The following is a 20,763-nucleotide window of genomic DNA, read 5'->3' on the forward strand; positions in this document are numbered from 1 at the left end:
TTATTATTTATCATCAGTAGTCATCCCCTTTGCCAGTTTAATAGGAACACCTAGCTCAGTCTAGGTTTTTGTAGAATTTTTCTAGAGAGGTGTAAACTTTCTGGTAATTTTGGAGGCTGTAGTTTTGGTGCAATAGCATTATACAGAGAGATGTTTAATATTTTGCTCCTCACTGACACAAACGGTGTGGACAAATGTATGAATATGCTTGCAAATACATTTCAGTCCACAACTACAGTTTCAAACAGTTGCCAACTATTAAAGTAAAAATTGATAATTTCATTTTTTGTAAAAGCATTTATTTCTAATTGGTGCTTAATTATTTATTATTTAAACTTCAATAGTTAATTTAACCAACCCTGCATCTTTCAAAGACTGAAAGCAGAAAGGTGGTGTCTCAGATGAGTTTTAGTTTGTGATTAAAATGAAAAAGTTATTTTTCAAGGTAAAGATACCTTTGTAAACAAAAGTACATACAAAAGTTATGTTTACATTCAATGTTTCTCTCCAAAATGTTGTGTTTATATTCTTGAGGTGTAGTGGAGGGAAGTATTGAAGTACATTTACTCAAGTTATGTACTAATTTTTCTATTTATTTCAATTTATCTAATTTTTTTAGGCACTTGTGATTGAGTATTTCCATATTATGCTTCTTTATGCATGGAGACAAGTATTGTACTTTTAACTCCACTATATTTACTTCACAGCCACAGTTACTAGTTATATTTTCAGGTTAATATTTAAATAAACACTAAAAATATTTTAAAAACATGTAATAATCTTATAAAATGCAAAGTAGATTAGGCCAGTGTTTTCCAACTTTTTTGGCCTGTGACCTCTTTCACAAAAACAGTGTGTTGTTGGGTCCCTTACACAACGTACATCTTAGATGTCTATGAGTTGCTAACATTTCCACCACATAAACATTTCCCATCTAAACTTATTACATGGTTTCATTTAACTAAATGCTTGAGGTACTGAGAAGTCTGCCTTTGTAGTCGCATCGCTATGTTTGCTGGCACATTATTGTCAGCAAACAGCTGTCAATCAACGGAATAGCGTGAAACCAGCTGAAGGATATGAATCCCACCACCCGCTTATACATGACACAAACCAAACAGGAACCCACTTGTAAAAATATTGCTCCACAGAGCCACTATTGGTCAAAAACTCCACCTCGCACCTTTAATTTTGACTGAGCCTGTAAAATCACAGGTTTAAGACCTTGCTGCTCTAGAAGCAACTCCAGATAAGATGAATAAGAAGGTGGCTTAAAAGACATGAGAAATCCAGGCTGTTATCATCATCATCATCATCATCATCATCATCATCATCACTTAACTCAACTTAATAACTTGCTCATCCTCTTATGAAGAATTGGATTTTCATATCCTGGAAAAAGTTTCTATCTCTTATCCTTGTTTTGTCTGGCATCTCTCAACCCTCTGATGCAGACATGGGCAGGGTTGCAATGGAAATTACAAACATGGAATAACTGTACACTCAGGTTTAGGATCAGCACTAGTTCATTAACCACTGAAATTAAAATGAATGGTCTTCTAGTCATATTGTTTTAAAGATATTTAGTAAAGTAGCCTTGAAAAGAAACTTGTTTAATAGGAGACACTCCTATCGTACTTGAATTTTTGAATTTCTGTATCATTATTGTAAAGATGTATGTAGGTGCTTAAACTCTGTCATCAGTAACAAGCACAGCAAACTCACTGCTCCCACTTCTCCTTGTAGTGAAAATCGATTCTCACACATTCGTCGCTCCTCTCTCTCATCCCCGCCTCCTTCCTGACTCCCTCCACGCTCCAGTCTTATCTCCACCTGTCCTTTCTGATCTGTCCCTCTTTTAAACCTCCTCTCTCTGCTGCTGAAGAAGAGCAGCCACCCATTGTATGCTTCACAAAGCAACGTTTTTCTGTACCTTTTGTGTGCGATCTAGGGCGCAATCGAGGAGATTTAGCTTAGCTTTGAGCTTGCTGTGTTTGTCGCCCTATTTTGTGGCTGACCTCTCCTTTGTGGTGTTTTTTGTGCGACTTCGCTCAGCTGCAATGGGCAGTATCAGCCCTGTCACACACACTATAAACACTCTAATCTCCTCATAAATCTGCTCTGATTGGTTTTAGACAGCCTGGCAAGGGATTGATGGACACTTGGATTCATTGAAAGCGCCCCGTCTCTGGCATCATTTGGCCAAGGACACGGACATGTTTTCATATGTACGTACATTATATTGTTCTAGAAATTGCATTTCATCTGTAGGTTTCATTCTGTTGTATCCCCAGCTGGGAACAATAGGATAGCCTGATACATCTTTTTCTTTCAATCTAGATCAAAGGATCACTGTTTCAAACAGAGTGAATCAACAATCAATGAAGAAAAGAAATCCTGAAATCATGAATCCTATCTCAAAATTCTCCATTGTGCTTCCTAAGCATGGTTTCAGCTCCGATTTGTATCATTTTTCCTGAAAAAACGATCTTTAACAGGGCATTGTGATGTGGCAGAGGAACAGGATGCCATGTTTGAACAGTTCAACAGATATGAGTGAATTTCTGCTGCACCAGAAAAGCAAAAGTGTGTGCAGAGAGGATGCAAGATGGTCTGGTTTAACAAAGATACAATGAGAAGCGTCTCTCTACATCTACTCTTTGTTTTGAATTGAGAGAAATAAATGTGAACATAGGCAGGAGAACTGCCAACTATCTTGTGTAAAGCAGCATTTGTCAGGAGGAATGTGAATCTTCATCAGGAAGACTCGTCAGGAGCTGTTCAGTAACACCATTGTCACCATGCCAACAGTTGTTGTCGTATAGCTGTTGGGGTTTGTTTCTTTCATTCGCTCTATTTTTCTCAACTCATGTTACTGTTAGAGTCTAGCTGATACAGTCTAACTCTCTGCTAAAAAACAAAAATGTATTTCCCAAAATGTCAAACCATTTTTTAAGTAAAACTAGCAATAAAAAAAACTGCACTGAAATTGTCACTGAAGCAAAACTACACTGCATCCCTGTGAGTGTTATACTATTATATTTATATAAAAATTCTCATTATAGATGTATTAATATGTAAGTAGCATTTTAATGTTATTGGTGGTTGAGGTGAAGCCAGTTTTCACTTTTTAATATACTTTCGGGTGGTTTGATTCATAGTAAAAGCATTATATATTAGAAGCACATCATACTGTATGTATTATATGTAACATTTTAAACTGTAAAGTAACTGGTACATAAAGCTGTCAGATAGATGTACAGAAGTAAATTCCCTCTGAATTGTAGTGGAGTTGAAATATAAGGTTGCATGAAATGGAAATTCTCAAGGTACAAGTACCTCAAATGTGTACTTAACTTCATTCAAGTAAAGTTGCTTTGTTACATTCCACCACCGGACCTTACTGGTTTCTTTGTCGGCTACATAAGGTGCATGGTGGCTCTTCATACTGGTTGGTGACCAGTCCTGTGCTGGTCTGTCAGTCTGTGTATCTGTCATTATTCATGGCCCATGCTGCCCCAGATCCCTGGCCAGAGAGTTACCTCTGAGCAGATGGAGGAATCAGAGGCCACATTACACATACAAACACACACACACACGCGCACACACACAAGCACACACACACACAAGCACAACCAGCTTTACATTATTTACCACTGCCCAGTACACATTAATTCATATGGACTTGCCAGCTTTATCTATCATCAGCAAACGGTGTAGTTAACAACAAAACATAAATAGCAAACACACAGACACATATATAAAACATATCCAACAACATATGTGTTTGTCTTTTGTCTCTGAAGATTTATGGCTAATGTATGAAGCTGCTCTCCAACCAAACCTGATCAATTCAACCAACAACTTAACAAGAAAAATTATTATTATTTTTTATTAATGATAGTTTATTAATGATTTAGTTTGAGAACAGCACCTTTTATCACTATTTAGAAACAAATTATTATTAATTAAAATTAAAAAATTGACTTAATAGTCTTGTCATATCCTGTTTGGAGACCACCATATGTTCTCTTTGGAGACTGCCTGGCCTCTTGACTCTGTGTTTCCAGTCTGTCATTTGCAAGTTCAAAGAATACATTAAAAGGTTGCTTCATATGCTGTAGGAGACTTCACCATATTAATAATAGAATGGGAATCCTATGTTACAGGCCAGTGTGCAGCTCTTTACCACCATGTAGTTATCAGGAGGAGATGTACACTTCTTGTGACAGGGCTGGCTCAGGGATGTGACGGGGTGTCGGCTTGGGTTTTTTGGATGAGCGCTCTGGCTATGTGGTGGGGCTAACAGGCAAGAGGTTATGTGTGGGTTTGTGTGAGGGTAGGTGCATGAGATGGGAAACAGGAGGAAACACACAATGAAGTGCACGGGCAAACACAGACGGAACAAAACATAAAATGAGATGTGACGGAAAATCTACCCAAACCACAGAAGTGTCGATTTAAGAGCCGTGGGTTTGACATGAAAAAGAGTGACGAACGAGTGAGAAAGGGAGAACTGTGGTTGCATTGAGCTAAATGGGGTTTCAGTGTATGTCTTGGTATGTTTTTGTGTGTGTTTGTGGGTGTAAAATGTAGGACACAGATAAGAACTGATGTTTTGAATGAAGCTTTTCTACTAAGAAACCACTTCAAATGTTAGACGAAAGACTGAGAAATATAGGCATGGTGTTTGGAGTGTGTACATAAATGTTTAACTGATAGTTTGATATTTTGATAAATAACCTACACTTAATCACATTCTTGCTGATCATTAGAGGAGACCATTGATACCGCTCTCATTTAAATATAACACTACAGCCAGTTAGCTTAGCTTAGCTTAGCATAAAGACTGGAAACAGTGGGAAACAACTGGTTCTGTCCAAAGGTCTAAAAAAAAAAGAATCTTTCCAACACTTTTAAAGCTCACTAATTTACAAGTAATTCTTTATTTGTTAAATCCATACAAAAGACAGAAAACCAAGCAAATTTTCGCCTAGTATCATTGATACAAACTCAACCACTGGATGTTGATTTGCCCCAAACAGCCTATGAAGACAGTAGCAGTAAGCTAGCTTCACCAGCCTTGTCACCAGCTAATTCTCTGACTGAACCGATTACTCATCAGAAACTCAAGTTATTTCTGCTATTTCCCTCCAGTCTCGACATGTACAAACCATCGCTCCAGGTAAATCTAATCACATCTTCACAATGGACTTTGCATGGGATCACACCATCGCTAAAATTCACCCACCTCCTGTCTGAGCACAGAGTAATTCAATCAGCGGAGACCATCAACCTCAACTTGAAGTTTTTACTCTTCAGTTTGTGTATGGATAAGTTATTGTGGTAAACTAAACTAACTGTCTGGCTGCAGCTTCATATTTAACAGATATATTGAAAGATTCATCAATCAGCTCATCTACGCAACTCTCAGCACAAAAAAGCCGATAAGAGTATTCCCAAAATGAGAAGGCGAAAAGAAAAAGGCAAAAAGTAAGAGCCGTACTGCCACAAAATGAAAATGGATCAAGGGGAGAAACAAAAAAGATGCTCTTTTTAAGACAAATACTGTCACTTGTTTGGATTCTGCCACTGGTGGAATGAATTTTAAGTTCATAGGAAAATGAAGTACAAAAACAAAACAACAAAACATTCAGTATGAAAAAAGTTTCACAAATACTTTTCAGCTTAACTTCTTTAGCTCACTCTGTTGATTTCCAAAACAAATTCCACACACATCGTCGCCTCTTGACTCTGTCCTCAAGCATTCTCTGTTCTCTACACTTAAAGGGAAGATGAATACACCCACAAGCACACACACGCACACCCTCACCACATCAATGATTTGCAGCAGTGTGAGGCCGAGGTCCACCACGATGGGTGCTGAGTCGTTCTGGACGGGTCTCTCCAGCCGATTGTAGTTAACCATGAGGTCATGGTAAAGCTTCCTCTGGTACACACCGCCATGACAGCCTGGAGGGAGAAGAGTTAGGATGATGAGTCAGGAGAGGAGTTAAAGAAAGGAAGCAAAAGGATAGAAGTGGTTTGGGGTGTGAGGGAGCAGAAGTGGGAGTACAAGAATAAATAATAGAGTTACTGCACGGGTGTTAAAGGGGCAGGGTACAAGTAACAGGTGAGAAGGAAAAAACAGAAAAATTGAAGGTATGATCATCACAATGGTGGGAGGAATTGACAAATTTAAATTCTGCTGTTTTCTTTTGCAAAGGCTCAGTCAACCCAGTAGTTTAATAAAACCAAGTGGAAATGTTCTCCCACACATATTAATGCCTGTAATCTAATCAACGCTGTTATTGCAATTATTTCCAACAGTGTTGTTGCGGAGCCAAATCCCTGAAGAAATCCTGATGAAGTCACAATATGCTGGATGTAATGAGGGCATTATTAACTCAGTGAACTTTGATTGTGTTGACTGTGCTTCTTTTTTGTCTCTCCTGTATTCATTAGGCCTCATCAAGTGGTTTACGTTGAACAACGAGGCATCCATCTTTCACAGGACTGAATATTACAGTGCAGTCCCCGACGCAAAAGGAAAGCCAGTCAGTCATGAAAGTAGCATGTCTTCTCTTTGGCATCACGCTGTTTCCATTGTTTCTCCTTCATCAAGCTCCTGACATGCAATCCTGAAACATGCTGGTACTGTATTTTTATTATTTCAAAGCCTGAATAAAATTTGTTCACATACCTAAATCCTAATCATTTTTACTGATTAGGTGCCTTGCATCAACAACACATAGGCTATAAAAACAAACAACAAAAAAAAAGAAAGAAATACTCAACATAAATATTAATAATGTTAAGTATCTTGTATGTCACTAAAGGACATCTATAAATAAGCCAAACTGAACAAATATTGCAACAGCTCATAATTCAGGTGAGATTGATAAATTAGCCACTGTAAGTGTATATTACAACTTAACATTATATCTATATAAAATACAATAATAAAATGAGGAGGGACACTAAACCAGGAGATTCTATTTAAGAAAAATGTTTAATTGATTTGCCCTTATTCCCTGAAGTACATGCACTGACAAAACGTGACATAAAACCATGGCTCCAGACCTTTTGGTATTTTAAAGCATATTTTAAAAGCTTTTTTTTTAATTATGTGGTTTTGGATCAGCTATTGTTGATGTCTGGAGGGCATGGACAAACAACATATTTTGTCAGTTAGGAGGACTTAATGGCTAATCATTTTCATCAGAACTAGAAGTAAGTTGTATGTTTTTCCAACAAAATTTTCAAGATTTCATTTACAACCCAGCAGTGTATGAAGAAGTTGAATCTGTTGAATTTGCTCAAGAGGCACAAAGGTGTAGCTCTACTTTTAATGAATGTGTTGACCCAAATACTACAGTTTAATTTTTTTAATACTGAGTGTAAGCTTATTATTTGTTAGCCATCCCACAACTGACTGCATGAGTAGCTCTAAATTATAAAGCTTTAAATATCAATTGGTTTTTCTAATCACATATTTCTGAATAATCTTTTAAGCAAGACCTAGATGGCACCAATCTTCTGGCATCATAGTCATCACATTTCCACCAATGGCCAGACAAGTGCCAAGTCACTGAGTTGGATTTTCTGGCACAAACAGGTTCTAGTAGGGGGGTGTTCACAGCCTGCTGTGTTGCCAACTTAGACCACTGTCACTAGATTCAGAGACCTTTTTCAAACAGACTGGGTATAAACCTGGTACATGGCTGGACCGGGTTTGGATGCTGACTGGGGGCGACACCTCTTGTTACAGGCAGTCTACTGAGCTGCACTGGTCTCCTGGCTGCTCAGGAACTGCAGGGAAGCAGAGGAGCACTTCCAATACAAATAAACTACTTTCATTACATGTACCATTATTACATTATTAGTAAAGGAGGCAGAGGTATAACTAAACATACCAAACAAGAGAGAGCAGGAGAGAGGGAGGGAGAGAGAGAAGTCATCGGTAACTGCTGAAGAAACTAGCAGATCTGAATAACATGTAAACGACAGAAACACCAGCAGCCAGAAATTAGACATTACCTTTTATTGCAGAGCAATAAAACCCCTGTTAAAAAAAAGGTTTTCCCTCCACTGAAATGCTATAGGGCTTTTAATTTGAAACAAGTGTTGAGTTTGTATTAAAACATGATGCAGTAACTTTAACACGACGGAAGGGAGGGACTCAAAATGAGATCTCATTCTAAAATACCGTTATGACCAATTCCACATATCAAACAGAGGAAGTTAGAGATAAAGACCTGCCTCTAATAAAAGTCTATAACATTCTGGAGTTGAGGTAAATAAATGCTAAACTATCGCGGATCCCGGACAAAAAAAGAAAGATACTCTGTTGCTTCTAACTCATTTTACAATAACTATAGCTGAAATCACAGCAGTCTTTCTCTTCAAATTATGTGTTTGGTGATATAGTCAGATGATGTCGCAGTTATGAAATCAGGATTTGACCATAGGTGGCGGACTATATATTAGGTTTTGACTTAGTAACCATCAGACACCTTTTTCACTTTTCTTCAGCAAATACTCATGCCATTAGAATCATTTGATGTTATAACCACATACAAAATCTACACACAATGGCTTTAAGCCACTCACCCTCTGAAACTTAGGAGGGAGCTTCTTCTATCACATCGAGATTGCCATCATCACAATGTTCACAAAAGACTCCCTCATCCCTCAGTGTCTCATCTCAGCCAGAACAGAAGAGGTCTTAGCGTGCATTTCCCCAGTGACCCTTGTCCAAATCTGATGTTGTCTCAACATATTCTAGCAATTATCGAGTGACAGCCAAGATGTGAGCGCAGCCACAATGACTGAGTGGATGACTAATTAGCTAATGAGGCGAAAATAAACAGACAGCTCGCTGTGTGTTTGTGTGTGAGGGTATTGAAGAGTGTCAGCGGGGCACCCCTAAATCTTGGCATGACTGGAAATCTGCATAATGGGTGAGAGTGGCAGCCAGCAAAAGTGTTGAGAGTCAATGGAGTGAAACAAGTCACGCCAAAACAAGCTGAGCAATAAAGAGCCCTTTCAAAGAGCCACTGTGGAAATAAACACATCTCTTATTGGGCAGCGACATAGCACATATTTGTGTTGATCGACAACAGTAAAATATATCAAGTCAACACCCCCTTATTTCCTGGATATCTTAGAGAGCGTTTATATTGTTTCCAACAAATATAGGTTGCTTCATGTCCTTTAAAGTTATGATATGTAACTTTTCCAAATTAAAAAGTCTAAAAATTATGTGATTTTATTCATGGTAACAGTCTGTTTCATTTGGTCACCTGTCAGTGATATCATGTGCCTTATGCACATTCGTCAGAGTTGTGGTTTTCTGCCAGTAGCTCGAAATGGATTTTTATCCAGTTCTAATCCGCATCTTTAAGATAAACTTTTTACATCTTGGTCATTTTCAACTGTATATTTTAACCGGATAAAGGATTTTAGTCATTGGGCGTGTGGATCTTAAGTAACATCACTCCAAACCGAACAGCCTGTGCCTTCTGTGAGACAGAAGAAGGCACAGTCAAGCACAATAAGTTCTGAACACATTGAGTACTTCCTACTCAAGGAAAAGAGACAAACATCTTATACAATCTCCATGGACAGACTGAGCTGTTAGTGTAACAGGTAGACTGCAGTGCCTGCATACAGTCTGTTGTGACTTATTCCAGTGGATCCAGTGTGTCTGCATGTCTGTGTTATTAGGCTGGGATTTAGTTTGCATTGAGGGCAGCTCCCTGAGAGCTGTATGTTTATCCTTACAACGTCCCATACGTGATGCCTTATGTCAGTAGTTCATTAGTTATGTAATGTCTTTCCTGTTGTTTTCTTCTGTGTGCTTCCGTTTTAGTACGTGCTGTACATTTATATTTCCACAGGCTTACTGAGGTTGTTATAGTGGCCAGCTATGGTTGTGCAGTATCTGCAGCCTTTGATTTAGATTTAAGGTATAACCCAGTGTCTTTAGATGTTAACAAAATATAGTTTTTAAAATACATTCGAGTTGATGAAAACTGGCAAATTTAAAGATTTAAGAAAGAATTTAACATAACACCCCTGAAAATCTTGTTTCTGCCCTTACTGTAGTGATGTAGAGGTGTGTGCAGTGTGGCCCTGTTCGTACCTGCCATTAAAATGCATCTCCATGTGCGTCTCGAGTGACCACTTGGGATTGAATCTCACTTTCCTGCTCTATATGCAAATTAACAGGTATGTGTTCTTGTTTGTCAGTGGTTTTCGTCAGTGCATTTGTGTGTGTGTGTGTGTGTGTGTGTGTGTGTGTGTATGCTATTTCAACAGTGGCAAAAACAGTCGCTGCGTGAGTTGCAAGGTACAAAAGCATTGTACTCTCTCTTAATTAATCGGATTAATTGCCGGATTGCTATTCTGATGGCTATTCTGATGGTGTTTCACAAAGAATTAGGTTCTGTGATAGAAAGCAATGCACCAACAATGCACCAGACTACACGTCATTTTAAGACCAACACGCCCATGGTTGCTCAGATGGTTATTTGCTACCTGGACAGTACCGACTTTGTTGGTCCGTAACAAGCAAAGGCTCTTGCATTGCATTTTGCACCGCTTTGATAGGACCCAAAAAGTTTTAAGAGGTAAAAAGCAAGAGTGGCTTTTCCTTCTGTGAGGTTAAATTACAAAGAAGAGCCATTTCCAAACTTTGCTTTTATCACAAACATTTACAGACAAGAAAACATAAATAAGCATCAATCACTTGTTTAATACAAATTAACTGTGCACTTGATATTTATGTAGCATATCAATGAATGGATGACTGGAGGGACAGACATGTGGACAGATTATTAAGTGATTTATTAAAATAAATGGAGAAAAACTCCTCCAATCCACTGTACTTATAAAAGATTGTCAGAAAAGTGCTGTTACAAGATTGTTGCGAAGGATAAGAAGAGATGGTCCATAAAACTGATTTCAGCTCATCTCTTGTTCAACATCGCTTTACTGCCCCAGTGTATTTGGCCGACAGTGTGACCTCTCACGTTAAAGGAGGTCGTAAGGGTTTTAAGGAAGACCGGATTATTGTCTCATCGTGTTGTGTAGGCCTGAGGGCAACTACTGCAGTGTGGCGAATGCAAACAAGAGAGAAGTCTCTCTGTATGCACTCTCCCTCTCCTCTTTTCACACTTTGTCTCCCTTGAGTCTTTCGACGTGTGTGCAGCAACAGCTATGGGTTAATCAATAAACAAAACTGGTGTATTCACAATGAATGGATTTTCACAGTACATCAACATAACCATTTTTACATTATTTGTAAAATCTCATTTGCAACATTTAGTCTTTTTTTTGTTTGTTTAGGTGTGATCTGAGAGGTTGGTTTGAATCCCATGGTTTAGAAATGGGAGTGGGGAAAATGAATGAGCTGCATGAGAATGAGGCCTGCAGGGGTGCAATACAAGACTCATTACGTCTGCACACATACGCTCACAGAGCACTTTATTAGAAACATCTGTACACCTGCTTATTCATGCAGCTATGCAATCGGACGGGCTGATTTGAATGTTTCTTAAACTCTCCTAAGATGTTCACACACACAACGGTCTCTACAGTTTACTCTGCATGGTGCCAGAAAACAAAAAACTTGCAGTGACATTGGGACAAAGGAGAATGGGAGACTGGTTGACAGAAACTCTTTACAACTCTGGTGAGCAGAGAAGCATCTCAGAATGAAAAAGACATTAAACTTTAAGATGGATGGTCTACAACAGCAGAAGACCACGTCGAGTTTCACTCCTGTCTGATAAGGACAGAAATCTGAGGCTGCAGTGGACACAGGCTCACCAAAACTGGACAGTTGAAGATTGGAAAACCGTAGCCTGGTCTAATGAATCTGGATTTCTGCTGAGACGTGCAGATGGTCGGGCCAGAATTTCACATGAACAGCATGAATCCACGGGCCAAAACTGACTTATACCCCTTTTCCACCAACATTAGTGGGTAAACCCGCTGATAAAAGCCGATTGACCCCTTTTCCATTGCCGGTCGAGTTTGTCTTTCTGAGGACACACATAACTGCAAGGAGCAGAGCACACAGACAGATGGGGGGAGTGGTGGTGGTGGTGGGGGATTTAGCTGCTAGCCGCTGTGCAAACTGCTAAAACGGATCTGTCACGTCTCATCTCTGGGTTGGTGCTCCTGTAAAAGTGTCGGAGCATTTCGATCGGTGATTGTGCATTTTAAAAACTCATTTCAGGGCTGCACTCAGTCTGTCATCCCTGAGTGTGATGTAGCTGAGGTGTTTCTGGTTTAACAGCATTGTGCTGGGCAGGTGACAGGTCTGTGTTCTCTGAACGACATCACAGCCGGAAAAGGGGCAAAATTAGCATGTTCACCCGGACATTGTGTTTACATCAATGCAGATTGGAGCTGGAGCTGATAAATAACCCGTGTCTACTGCCATTTGTCATTCGACCTGGGTGTGAATGCCGATGAAACCCTTTTCCATTACTGACAAAAGCCCGATGTTAGTGGGTCTGAGCAGGTTTTTTGACTAGTGGAAAGGGGCTTTTATCAACAGTCCAGGCTGCTGCTGGTGGTATGGTGTGTGGAATGTTTACTTAGCACACTTGAGGTCCCTCAGTACCAATCAATTATGGTTTGAATGCCACAGCTTATGTAAATGCTGCTGTTGACCATGTGCATCCCTTTATGGCCACAATGTTTCATCTTTTAATGGTTACTTTCAGCATGATACTTCAGTGGCCGCTCCAGTCACCAGATCTGAATCTGAATCCAATAGAAGAACTTTGGGATGTGGTAGAACAGGAGATTGGCAGGATGAATGTGGAGCAAAACCAGAATCAGAACCAGAATCCTTGATACAGAACAGAAAATGGAGGCCCTACTCAGTATTAGTATGGTGTTCATAATAAAGCGAAAGTATATTTGCACAATGCACAGATCCTGTATATGACCTAAGTAATTTACTGCAATGCATATAACTTCAATGTCTAGTATGTCTTGAATTTCTGTCTGACTGTTTTTTGCGCTGCTGTAAGATGTGACGTTCCCCTCTTAGGAATATATTTGCAGAGTTGTTCTACACATGGATCCTTAGGAGGATGTGGTTGTGAGGGGCAGCTGGGTAAAAAAACAACAACATAATGCTCACTGCAGAAAAACTAAACAAAAGAACATTTTCAGTTGACCAAGACATGAAAAACGAAATATTACAATCGGTGCTGCTTTTTTTTTTTTTTTTTTTTTTGTTAAAAACTGTTCAACAGTCACTGAATTTCATCTTCAAACTCAAAACACAGTTTTGTTTCAGGGAGGGCAGTGACTGGAAAGTCGCATCGCTCTGATGAATCAACACAGAAAAAAGATGAGAAAAAAATCTTCTCTTTTTTTCCAGCCACAGACAGCAATACCATCAAGGCAGCTGAGCATCACAGTGGAAAGCTGTGTGAAAAGCATGTTACCTTTGAATTTCAAATGGGAGTCAGAGATGGATAATACTTTGACTTGCATTCTGCACTGCACAAGAGTGTATTTCCTGTTTTTATATACATGTACAATCTAGCAAATAACAGATTATGATAAATTTGGTTATTGTGCTTTCCATAATGATGGTCATATAAAAAAGCTAATAGAAATGCTATGTACTATTATAATACCACTGTATTATCAATGTACTGATCCTAAATCATTTTTAGTTTCCTGAAACCTATAAGCAGTGGCTTTTCCACATTAATGTCTAAAGATGACTACAGCTATGTTTAATATTTTTTTGAGTTGTGTGTTAGCAGCAGTCTCAGCTCCCAACCTCTCCCTGACATCCTGTGTCTGCTGTTTAGTGTCAGTGAAACACTGACTTTAAATGTAAAACAGCTTTATTTAGTACTTTTAACAGTTATAATCACCGGGTCTGTTTGTTTTGGAGATGAGACCTCTGTGGCTCCTGGTCAAAAAATAAAAACCTGAATGACTGACACTGAAGAAATTTAAACCAGAAGAAACCTACCGCAACAGTGGTGAAGCCAACAAGCAGAAGTTACATACTGTGTGTTTACCAGATACCTTATACTTTCTGATAGATAACGTATTTGCATCTGTATTGAACCATGGCCATAATGACCAATGTTTGGAGAAAAAACGGTGAGGCTTGCTGCAGGAGAGACTGGTGCACTTCACAAAACAGATGGCATCATGAGGAAGGAAAATTGTGGATACATTGAAGCAACATCTCAAGGCATTAGATGTTTAACTTCAGCCAGGAAGTTAAAACTTGGTCGCAAAGAGGTTTTCCCAATGGGCAATGACTACAAGCATACTTCCAGAGCTGTGACAAAATGTCTTAAGGACAATACATCCAAGGTATTGGAGTGGCCATCACAAAGCCCTGACTTCAGTCTGATTGAAAATCTGTGCACAGAACTGAAAAAGGCATTTGTAAGCAAGGAGGCCTACAACCCTGACTCAGTTACACCAGTTCTGTCAGGAGGAACAGACCAAAATTCCAGCAAGTTATTGTGAGAAGCTTGTAGAAGGCTGCCCGAGACGTTTGAACTAAATTAAACATTTTAAAGGCAATACTACCAAAGTTTATGTAAACTTCTAACACACTGGGAATGTGATGACAAAGTTTTTTGGGGGCATTTTTGCCTTCACATTTATAGCCACAGTCAGGGAGAGAGAGAAGGGATGACATGCAGGGGCCACAGGTTGGACTTGAACCTGGGCCACTGTGGTTAGGACTAAGCCTTCATGGTACACGCTCTGAGCCACCAGGACACCTTGTGATGAAAGAAATAAAAGCATAAATAAATCATTATCTCTACTGTTATCCTGACATTTGAAATTAAATCTACTTCATCCTTAAAATGAAGTAGTGATCCTAATCCTACCTAAAACATTTTTTAGGATTAAATGTCAGGAATTGTGCAAAACTGAGATTAAATGTGTTTGGGTAAGGTTTATGTAAACGTCTGACTTCACCAAACAAGAGACCATGAGACTTGTTCATGCTCTGTGGCTGGTCTTAACCTCCATATTTTTCCCCACAAACAACCACATCTTTTGCCTCAGAGCTTCCAGCTGACATGCAGAATCCTGCCCCAGATTTCCATAACCAAACCACACCTCAACTACCATCTTTGTCTTGCATCTCCCAGATTGGAAGTGTTTTTTTTTTTCAGTTGTCAGCAATAAACCCAATGCTGTCCGATTTGCTGGGCCTACACGATTCACAGTATCAATAGAAACACTGAACATACCAATATAGACAGAGCCTTGACGTAACCTGAAGGCATCTATCAACTTCAAATGGCCACCATATATCTCTCTCATTGCATTAGTGTCCTCTCATATATCCATTTCAGAGCCCACTGGGGGTCTCATTTCATCCTCAATCATTAAAGCCCAGTTGTATTGTGCTGAAAAAAGGGGTTTCTTTTTATGGCTGGGATGCAGCAGCAGTAGACACGCAGGCAATTCGGTTTACGAGGTGCTCACCCTTGAAAGCTCTCACTGCCTTCAAAATCATTTTTACAGACTTGGTGTGGACAGTGTGCTCATTTTTTTTTTACTGTCATAGACAATGACACTCACAGGTGTAACAAATCACTGAGTCAAAACCTCTCACAGGTTTGACATGTATTCCCAAGTTACCTCCAGAAAATTGTTGGACTTATGAGGGACAGGTTAAAGGACCAGTGTGCAGGATTTAGGGGGATCTATTGGCAGAAGTAATAGCGGCAAGCAGCAATGAGAGGGACAAGCAGCCAAGGAGATCAGAGTTGCCATGAACACTTGATGTTATTATGTCAAGGGCAGGGTTGTAAGCACTCACAGCAATTTTCATATCAGCTGATTAAAGATTATCTGAGATATTACTTGATTTTTTGTTTGGCATCTTTGGTTGAAATCAAAAATCAATGTAATAACTGTTGTGAGTCTTGGTCCGAAGATCATCTGTGCCAACTTTGGCTTGGACAGAAGGACAGGGACACAAAGATTTTTTTTTTACCCAGTTTAGTTTTCATACACCAAAGTGTTGCTGAGATATGACCTCACTTCCTGTTTGGTGGCTTCACCGCTATTTTCAATTGCTTTTGAAAATCAAAAATCCATGTGATAGCTGTTGTGAAGCGTCTGAAGATCATCTGGCTCAATTTTAGTAAAGATTGGGCAAAGGCTGTCTGAAGATTAGCGAAAAAACACCAATAAGGCGGAAACTGATGTCATAGCACGCATTGCACTTGGCAAGCCGAATTCATCTCTTTACTGTCTCTTCCACAAACCGCTCAGACAGCTGATCTGTGGCATAACACAGTGCGGAAAGGAAAGGAAAGGGCTGTTTGACAGCAAGATACAGCTGTGAAAATATTTAAAATTAAGCATATATTTAAAGATGTAATGGCTGTTTTTTTTTAAGTGGCTAAAATACGTTTTTGCAGCTGGCCCCATCCAAAGCAGTACATCACTCAGCTTCTGTGCTTCTGGCTGCCTCTTAAAACAAGGAGGGTGATTCTGAAACTACTGCTGGTAATACACTGACTATGTACAGTATAGCTACCTCCTACATCTCCATGTCAAAGAAACCAAACAAGCACTTTAATGAAGGAAAAATTTAAGTGAAATTTAGAGCTGAAACAGGTCCACAAAACATTTCATATTTATATCTGAATATTGTATCTATACATACTGTATGTGTCTGACACACAAAGACAGGTGGTTCTTATTTATTACTTATTTGCATCAATGATACGTTCCTAATAAAGTGCATACTTAGTGTCCCTTTCATATGGGCATAATATGAAATGAACAACCTGTAACCTATAGCACTACGACAGCACTCAAAGATGCATGAAGAACACATAGAAAGGAAACAGAGAACCAACCTTAAGAGTAAACAAGGACTGTTTTCTTTGGCTCATCACAGCATGCTCACATACCAATCATTATGTGAAATTATAAAGATTTCTCAGAAGCCCTATTTAAGAATTAGGTTGAGTACAGTAGAGAGCAGCTGTGGAAGATTATATAAAATTCACACCCCTGAGCAAAACTGGGGCTTTTCTCATCTTAGTGTACAACATATTGGGGCTTTTAAGTGCCAGAAGGCGAAGCCAGACAGCTTGGTGCTTGCAGCAAAATTAGCTTCAGACTAAGAGGGATGTTTGAGGACAGGGGGGCAAAGACTGACTAGAGTAGAGTCAATCTTTAATGCCTCCCAAGAGACAGTTTGGGACACAGATAGTAGTCAAACTGAATAGCACAAGGAAGAACAGTAAATACACAATAAATAAAAGACATAAAATACACAATGGACCATTGTCATCACAATGCAATGAAAATGAGGGGACAGCCCAATGTCAATATTAACAGCAGCTGAAAAGGAGAATTACAGCTTTTTTAAAAAGCCAATAGCTGACAGGATAAAGGACCTCATATTCCAATTAGTGCTCCCTCTTGTGAGTTAAACTACATCCTGATAAAAACCACCGAGACATTTGTCATTTGCAGTTTGTGGTTTACATACTTTACATATTGTTGATATAACTATGTACGTTTTGGCTCATACATGATTAACTTTTCCTTGATGGCCATTTCATTTTTTAAATCAGTATTACAGGTGAAGATAATGCATTCTTCACATTATCACAAGTTATTATTCTGATCATCTTTATTGTTTCTCCTTTCAAGACACACACTTGAAGAAAAGGGCGAGTAATACCTTTTTTGAGTCTTAACAATAGGCTGAAAACTAGATAACATTCAACTCAGGAACAGATTACATGCTACACAGACTATGCCACCATGGACATCTGAAATATTGATTATCCTCTCCGGTGTTCTAACAACTTTAGACAACTTAGCCAAGTTTATAATCGAAGCACATTAAAGCAGCTGCTTCACAACAATCTGCAAAAGATCAATACATATCCAGAATCTGAAAAGTAAAGAAGACAGGGCAAAATCTGATTGGGTCAACTTATCTTCCTCAAGAATATCAAACAAGGTCACTTTGTTAGCTTCTGAAAATAAGTTTCAAGGAGCGTTTCCTCTTGCCCAAGAGTACACATAAACATGACACATAAATGCAGAAAACAATCTGTCCGTGAATCCTAAAAATTCTCCAATATTCGCCTCACATTAGACAATGTACTGTCTAACATTCACTCTGTTTTAGCTCTACATTGGTCTGGACTGGAAGGAAACATCTGGCTCCTTAGCTGAAAAAATCTGCTCCGCTGTGTTCAACCAGCTAGTTGGTAACTTTGTGTGTCTGACTGTCTGGTGCTGAGGAGGTAGCCTATAGTGGGTTTATCACAGCTTTCCAGAAACAAGGTTGATAATAGCATTGAGACTGAACCACAACAGGAAAGTTGTGGGCCCAAGAGCCAAAACAATGAGTTAACACTGAAACATTCGGCAGATAAGGAGGGAAACTGCAAAATAGAGCGAGAGTAATTTGTTAGCTTGTCACTTTGAGGAACCCCTTAAACATTACACATAATTATTTTTTTTTCTATTGTGAATATAAAATTATTTATTGGTGCAGAACTAAACAAGTGTTGAGTTAATGTTTTGCAATAACTCAAAATTGATTAAGGAGTCTTTAATCAGCTGAACTGTCATCAGGGCGACTGAGACTGTTTCACGGTAAACTGCAATTAATCAGCACCAATAGAAAAGGACGTTTGTCTGACTCACCCTGGATGCATGACTCATTAATTCTCGGGTTTGTTTTCATTTGCAGGCATTTACATTCATTCATTCATGGGATAACTGATTTTTGAGCTGATGTTTTTTTTTCATGAATGCACATTACAAATCAACTACAGTAGCAAAACATTGTTTAGCTCACAGGTTAGCAGGGCTAGCAGGAAACTGTTCGACCATTTATAGATTTTTGGTGAATCATTAAAAAAAACCTTTATAATGTACAGTGAATGCATTATAGCCATGTGTTTGCTGCTTTTTTTAAGTAAGATAACAGATATTGTTGCAGTATTTCATTAGCAAACCACTGTCGGCATCTTTTAATTTCAGGACAGCTGGAAATCCTCTCACAATGTTATCCTACAAATTGTTACCAAAGCTTTGTGGTAGCGCTCTTTAAGAAGGAAATCCTTCTCTTTGCTGGGGAATGAAAGAGGTTGACATCTGTTTGGCACACTACACTCCAGGCATTTTTCTCGAAGATTCAAAGTTGTTTATATCTGGTAATTATAAGGACCATATAAAGAACATCTAACTATTGTGGTGTTTTTTTTTTTTTAATTACATGATAGAGCATAGCACATGTTTGTCTACCTTTGTAACAGCAATTTAGGCACTTTAAGACAGTGGTTCTCAAAGTGGGGTCCAGGGCCCCAAAAAGTCATGGGTCATGTGTTTCAAACACTTTCTGTAATAAAACATTTAAAGAAAAAATTTTATCAGACAAGACCCTGGGACAAAATCTTATCAAATGGAGGTCCCAGGACTAATATGTGTGAGTTTAGGGGTCCTTAATGAACCACTGGTTTAAGACACAATCCTCTTTAATCTGGGGTTAGTGTGAAGCCTGTTGTGAGAACACAGACCGCAGCCTCCTTACTTTTAACATCACCTGTTTGCAGGGTGGACCTCTTTTTTCTCTTGCTGTCAGACCAAAATCAAGTTCACCATCAGTGAATCATGATTGCAGAGGTAAAATATGTTAGAAAAACAGATTCATCTAGAGATACAGAATGTAAACCAGGGATTCAAACATATTACAGAGATTTATCCTCCTCTGAAGGTCCTCTAGGTCTGTTCCACTGTTGTCACGCATTCAACAATCCTTTAGCTGCAGATTACACTGAGGGGATGAGCGGCCCCAATGGGCTTCGTGCATCCTCGCCGGGACGCCCTCCTTATTCTGAGCCAGATGTTGTCGGTCTTCTAAAGAAGGCTCACCGGTGTGCGCGTACGAACACACACAAACACACACTGACCTACGGGCTGCAAGCTTTAACACTGAGTAATACGGCAGCCTCTTAAACTGTGGTGCAAAAGATCCGGCCTTTAAATACACAGCATAATGACACAAATAAAAATAAGTGCAGCATTATAAGAAGAAACATTTCCAGCTGCAGTCAACTCCTCCGCATGCCTTTTACAGTTGTAGATGCAGATGTTCCGGTCACGCCAGATGTGCAGTGACCAGCCGAACTACGCCGAGGTCGCTCTTAACTGCGCCCCTCACCTTCCTCACCAATGTTTGTGGAAGTGATGCTCAGATGACCAAAATATGACACGCTGCATCTTTTTTCTCTTCTGGGCATCTTTTCACAGACATGGGCAGAAAACAGACTGAAGGCTTCATCAGTGACCCACCTTGACAGCAGAATGTCGCCCACAGGTAAACTCCAATCAGTACAGATCCAGCACACTTCCGAGGCTCCATGGCAGAAGCAGAGCAGAACTCCCTCTGTAACCCGCCGCAGATGTCAAACTTGGAGGGAGCAGAGCTTTGTCAGGCTGCTGCTGGTGCTGCTCTCTCTCTCTCTCTCTCAATCTCTCTCTCTCTCTCTCTCCTTGTGGAATGCCGAGGAGACGCACTCACGCACACAGTTCCCCTCTCCTTGTTTTTGGGTCGACTGTCACCTCAAAAGTCTGCTCCTCCCTCACACTATTTATATCAGACACTTTCAGCGTGCCCTCAGCGTGTCTCCTGTCGTGCTCCTGTGCGCCGACGACGCAGCCACCTGTCCGCCGACTGCCGCTGCGCAATGCCGC

At 39.6% G+C, this 20,763-nt stretch overlaps 1 protein-coding gene across 1 annotated transcript in view; it reads right to left on the bottom strand.

Moving 5' to 3' along the window:
• chrna8 (cholinergic receptor, nicotinic, alpha 8) overlaps window positions 1-20,763 on the bottom strand; it is a 48,446-nt gene extending 27,683 nt beyond the window's left edge. The window contains exons 1-2 of the mRNA XM_071504904.1: window positions 20,362-20,763; window positions 5,834-5,973 (exon numbers count right to left, since the gene is read on the bottom strand). Of these exons, the coding sequence (XP_071361005.1) occupies window positions 5,834-5,973; window positions 20,362-20,431 (210 nt within the window). The 5' untranslated portion in view covers window positions 20,432-20,763. The remainder of the gene's footprint in view (window positions 1-5,833; window positions 5,974-20,361) is intronic.

This window comes from Trachinotus anak, unplaced genomic scaffold (assembly GCF_046630095.1).
Source record: "Trachinotus anak isolate AG129_WGS33_773 ecotype Australia unplaced genomic scaffold, CSIRO_AGI_Tana_v1 ptg000019l, whole genome shotgun sequence".
In the NCBI taxonomy this organism is placed as follows: Eukaryota; Metazoa; Chordata; class Actinopteri; order Carangiformes; family Carangidae; genus Trachinotus; species Trachinotus anak.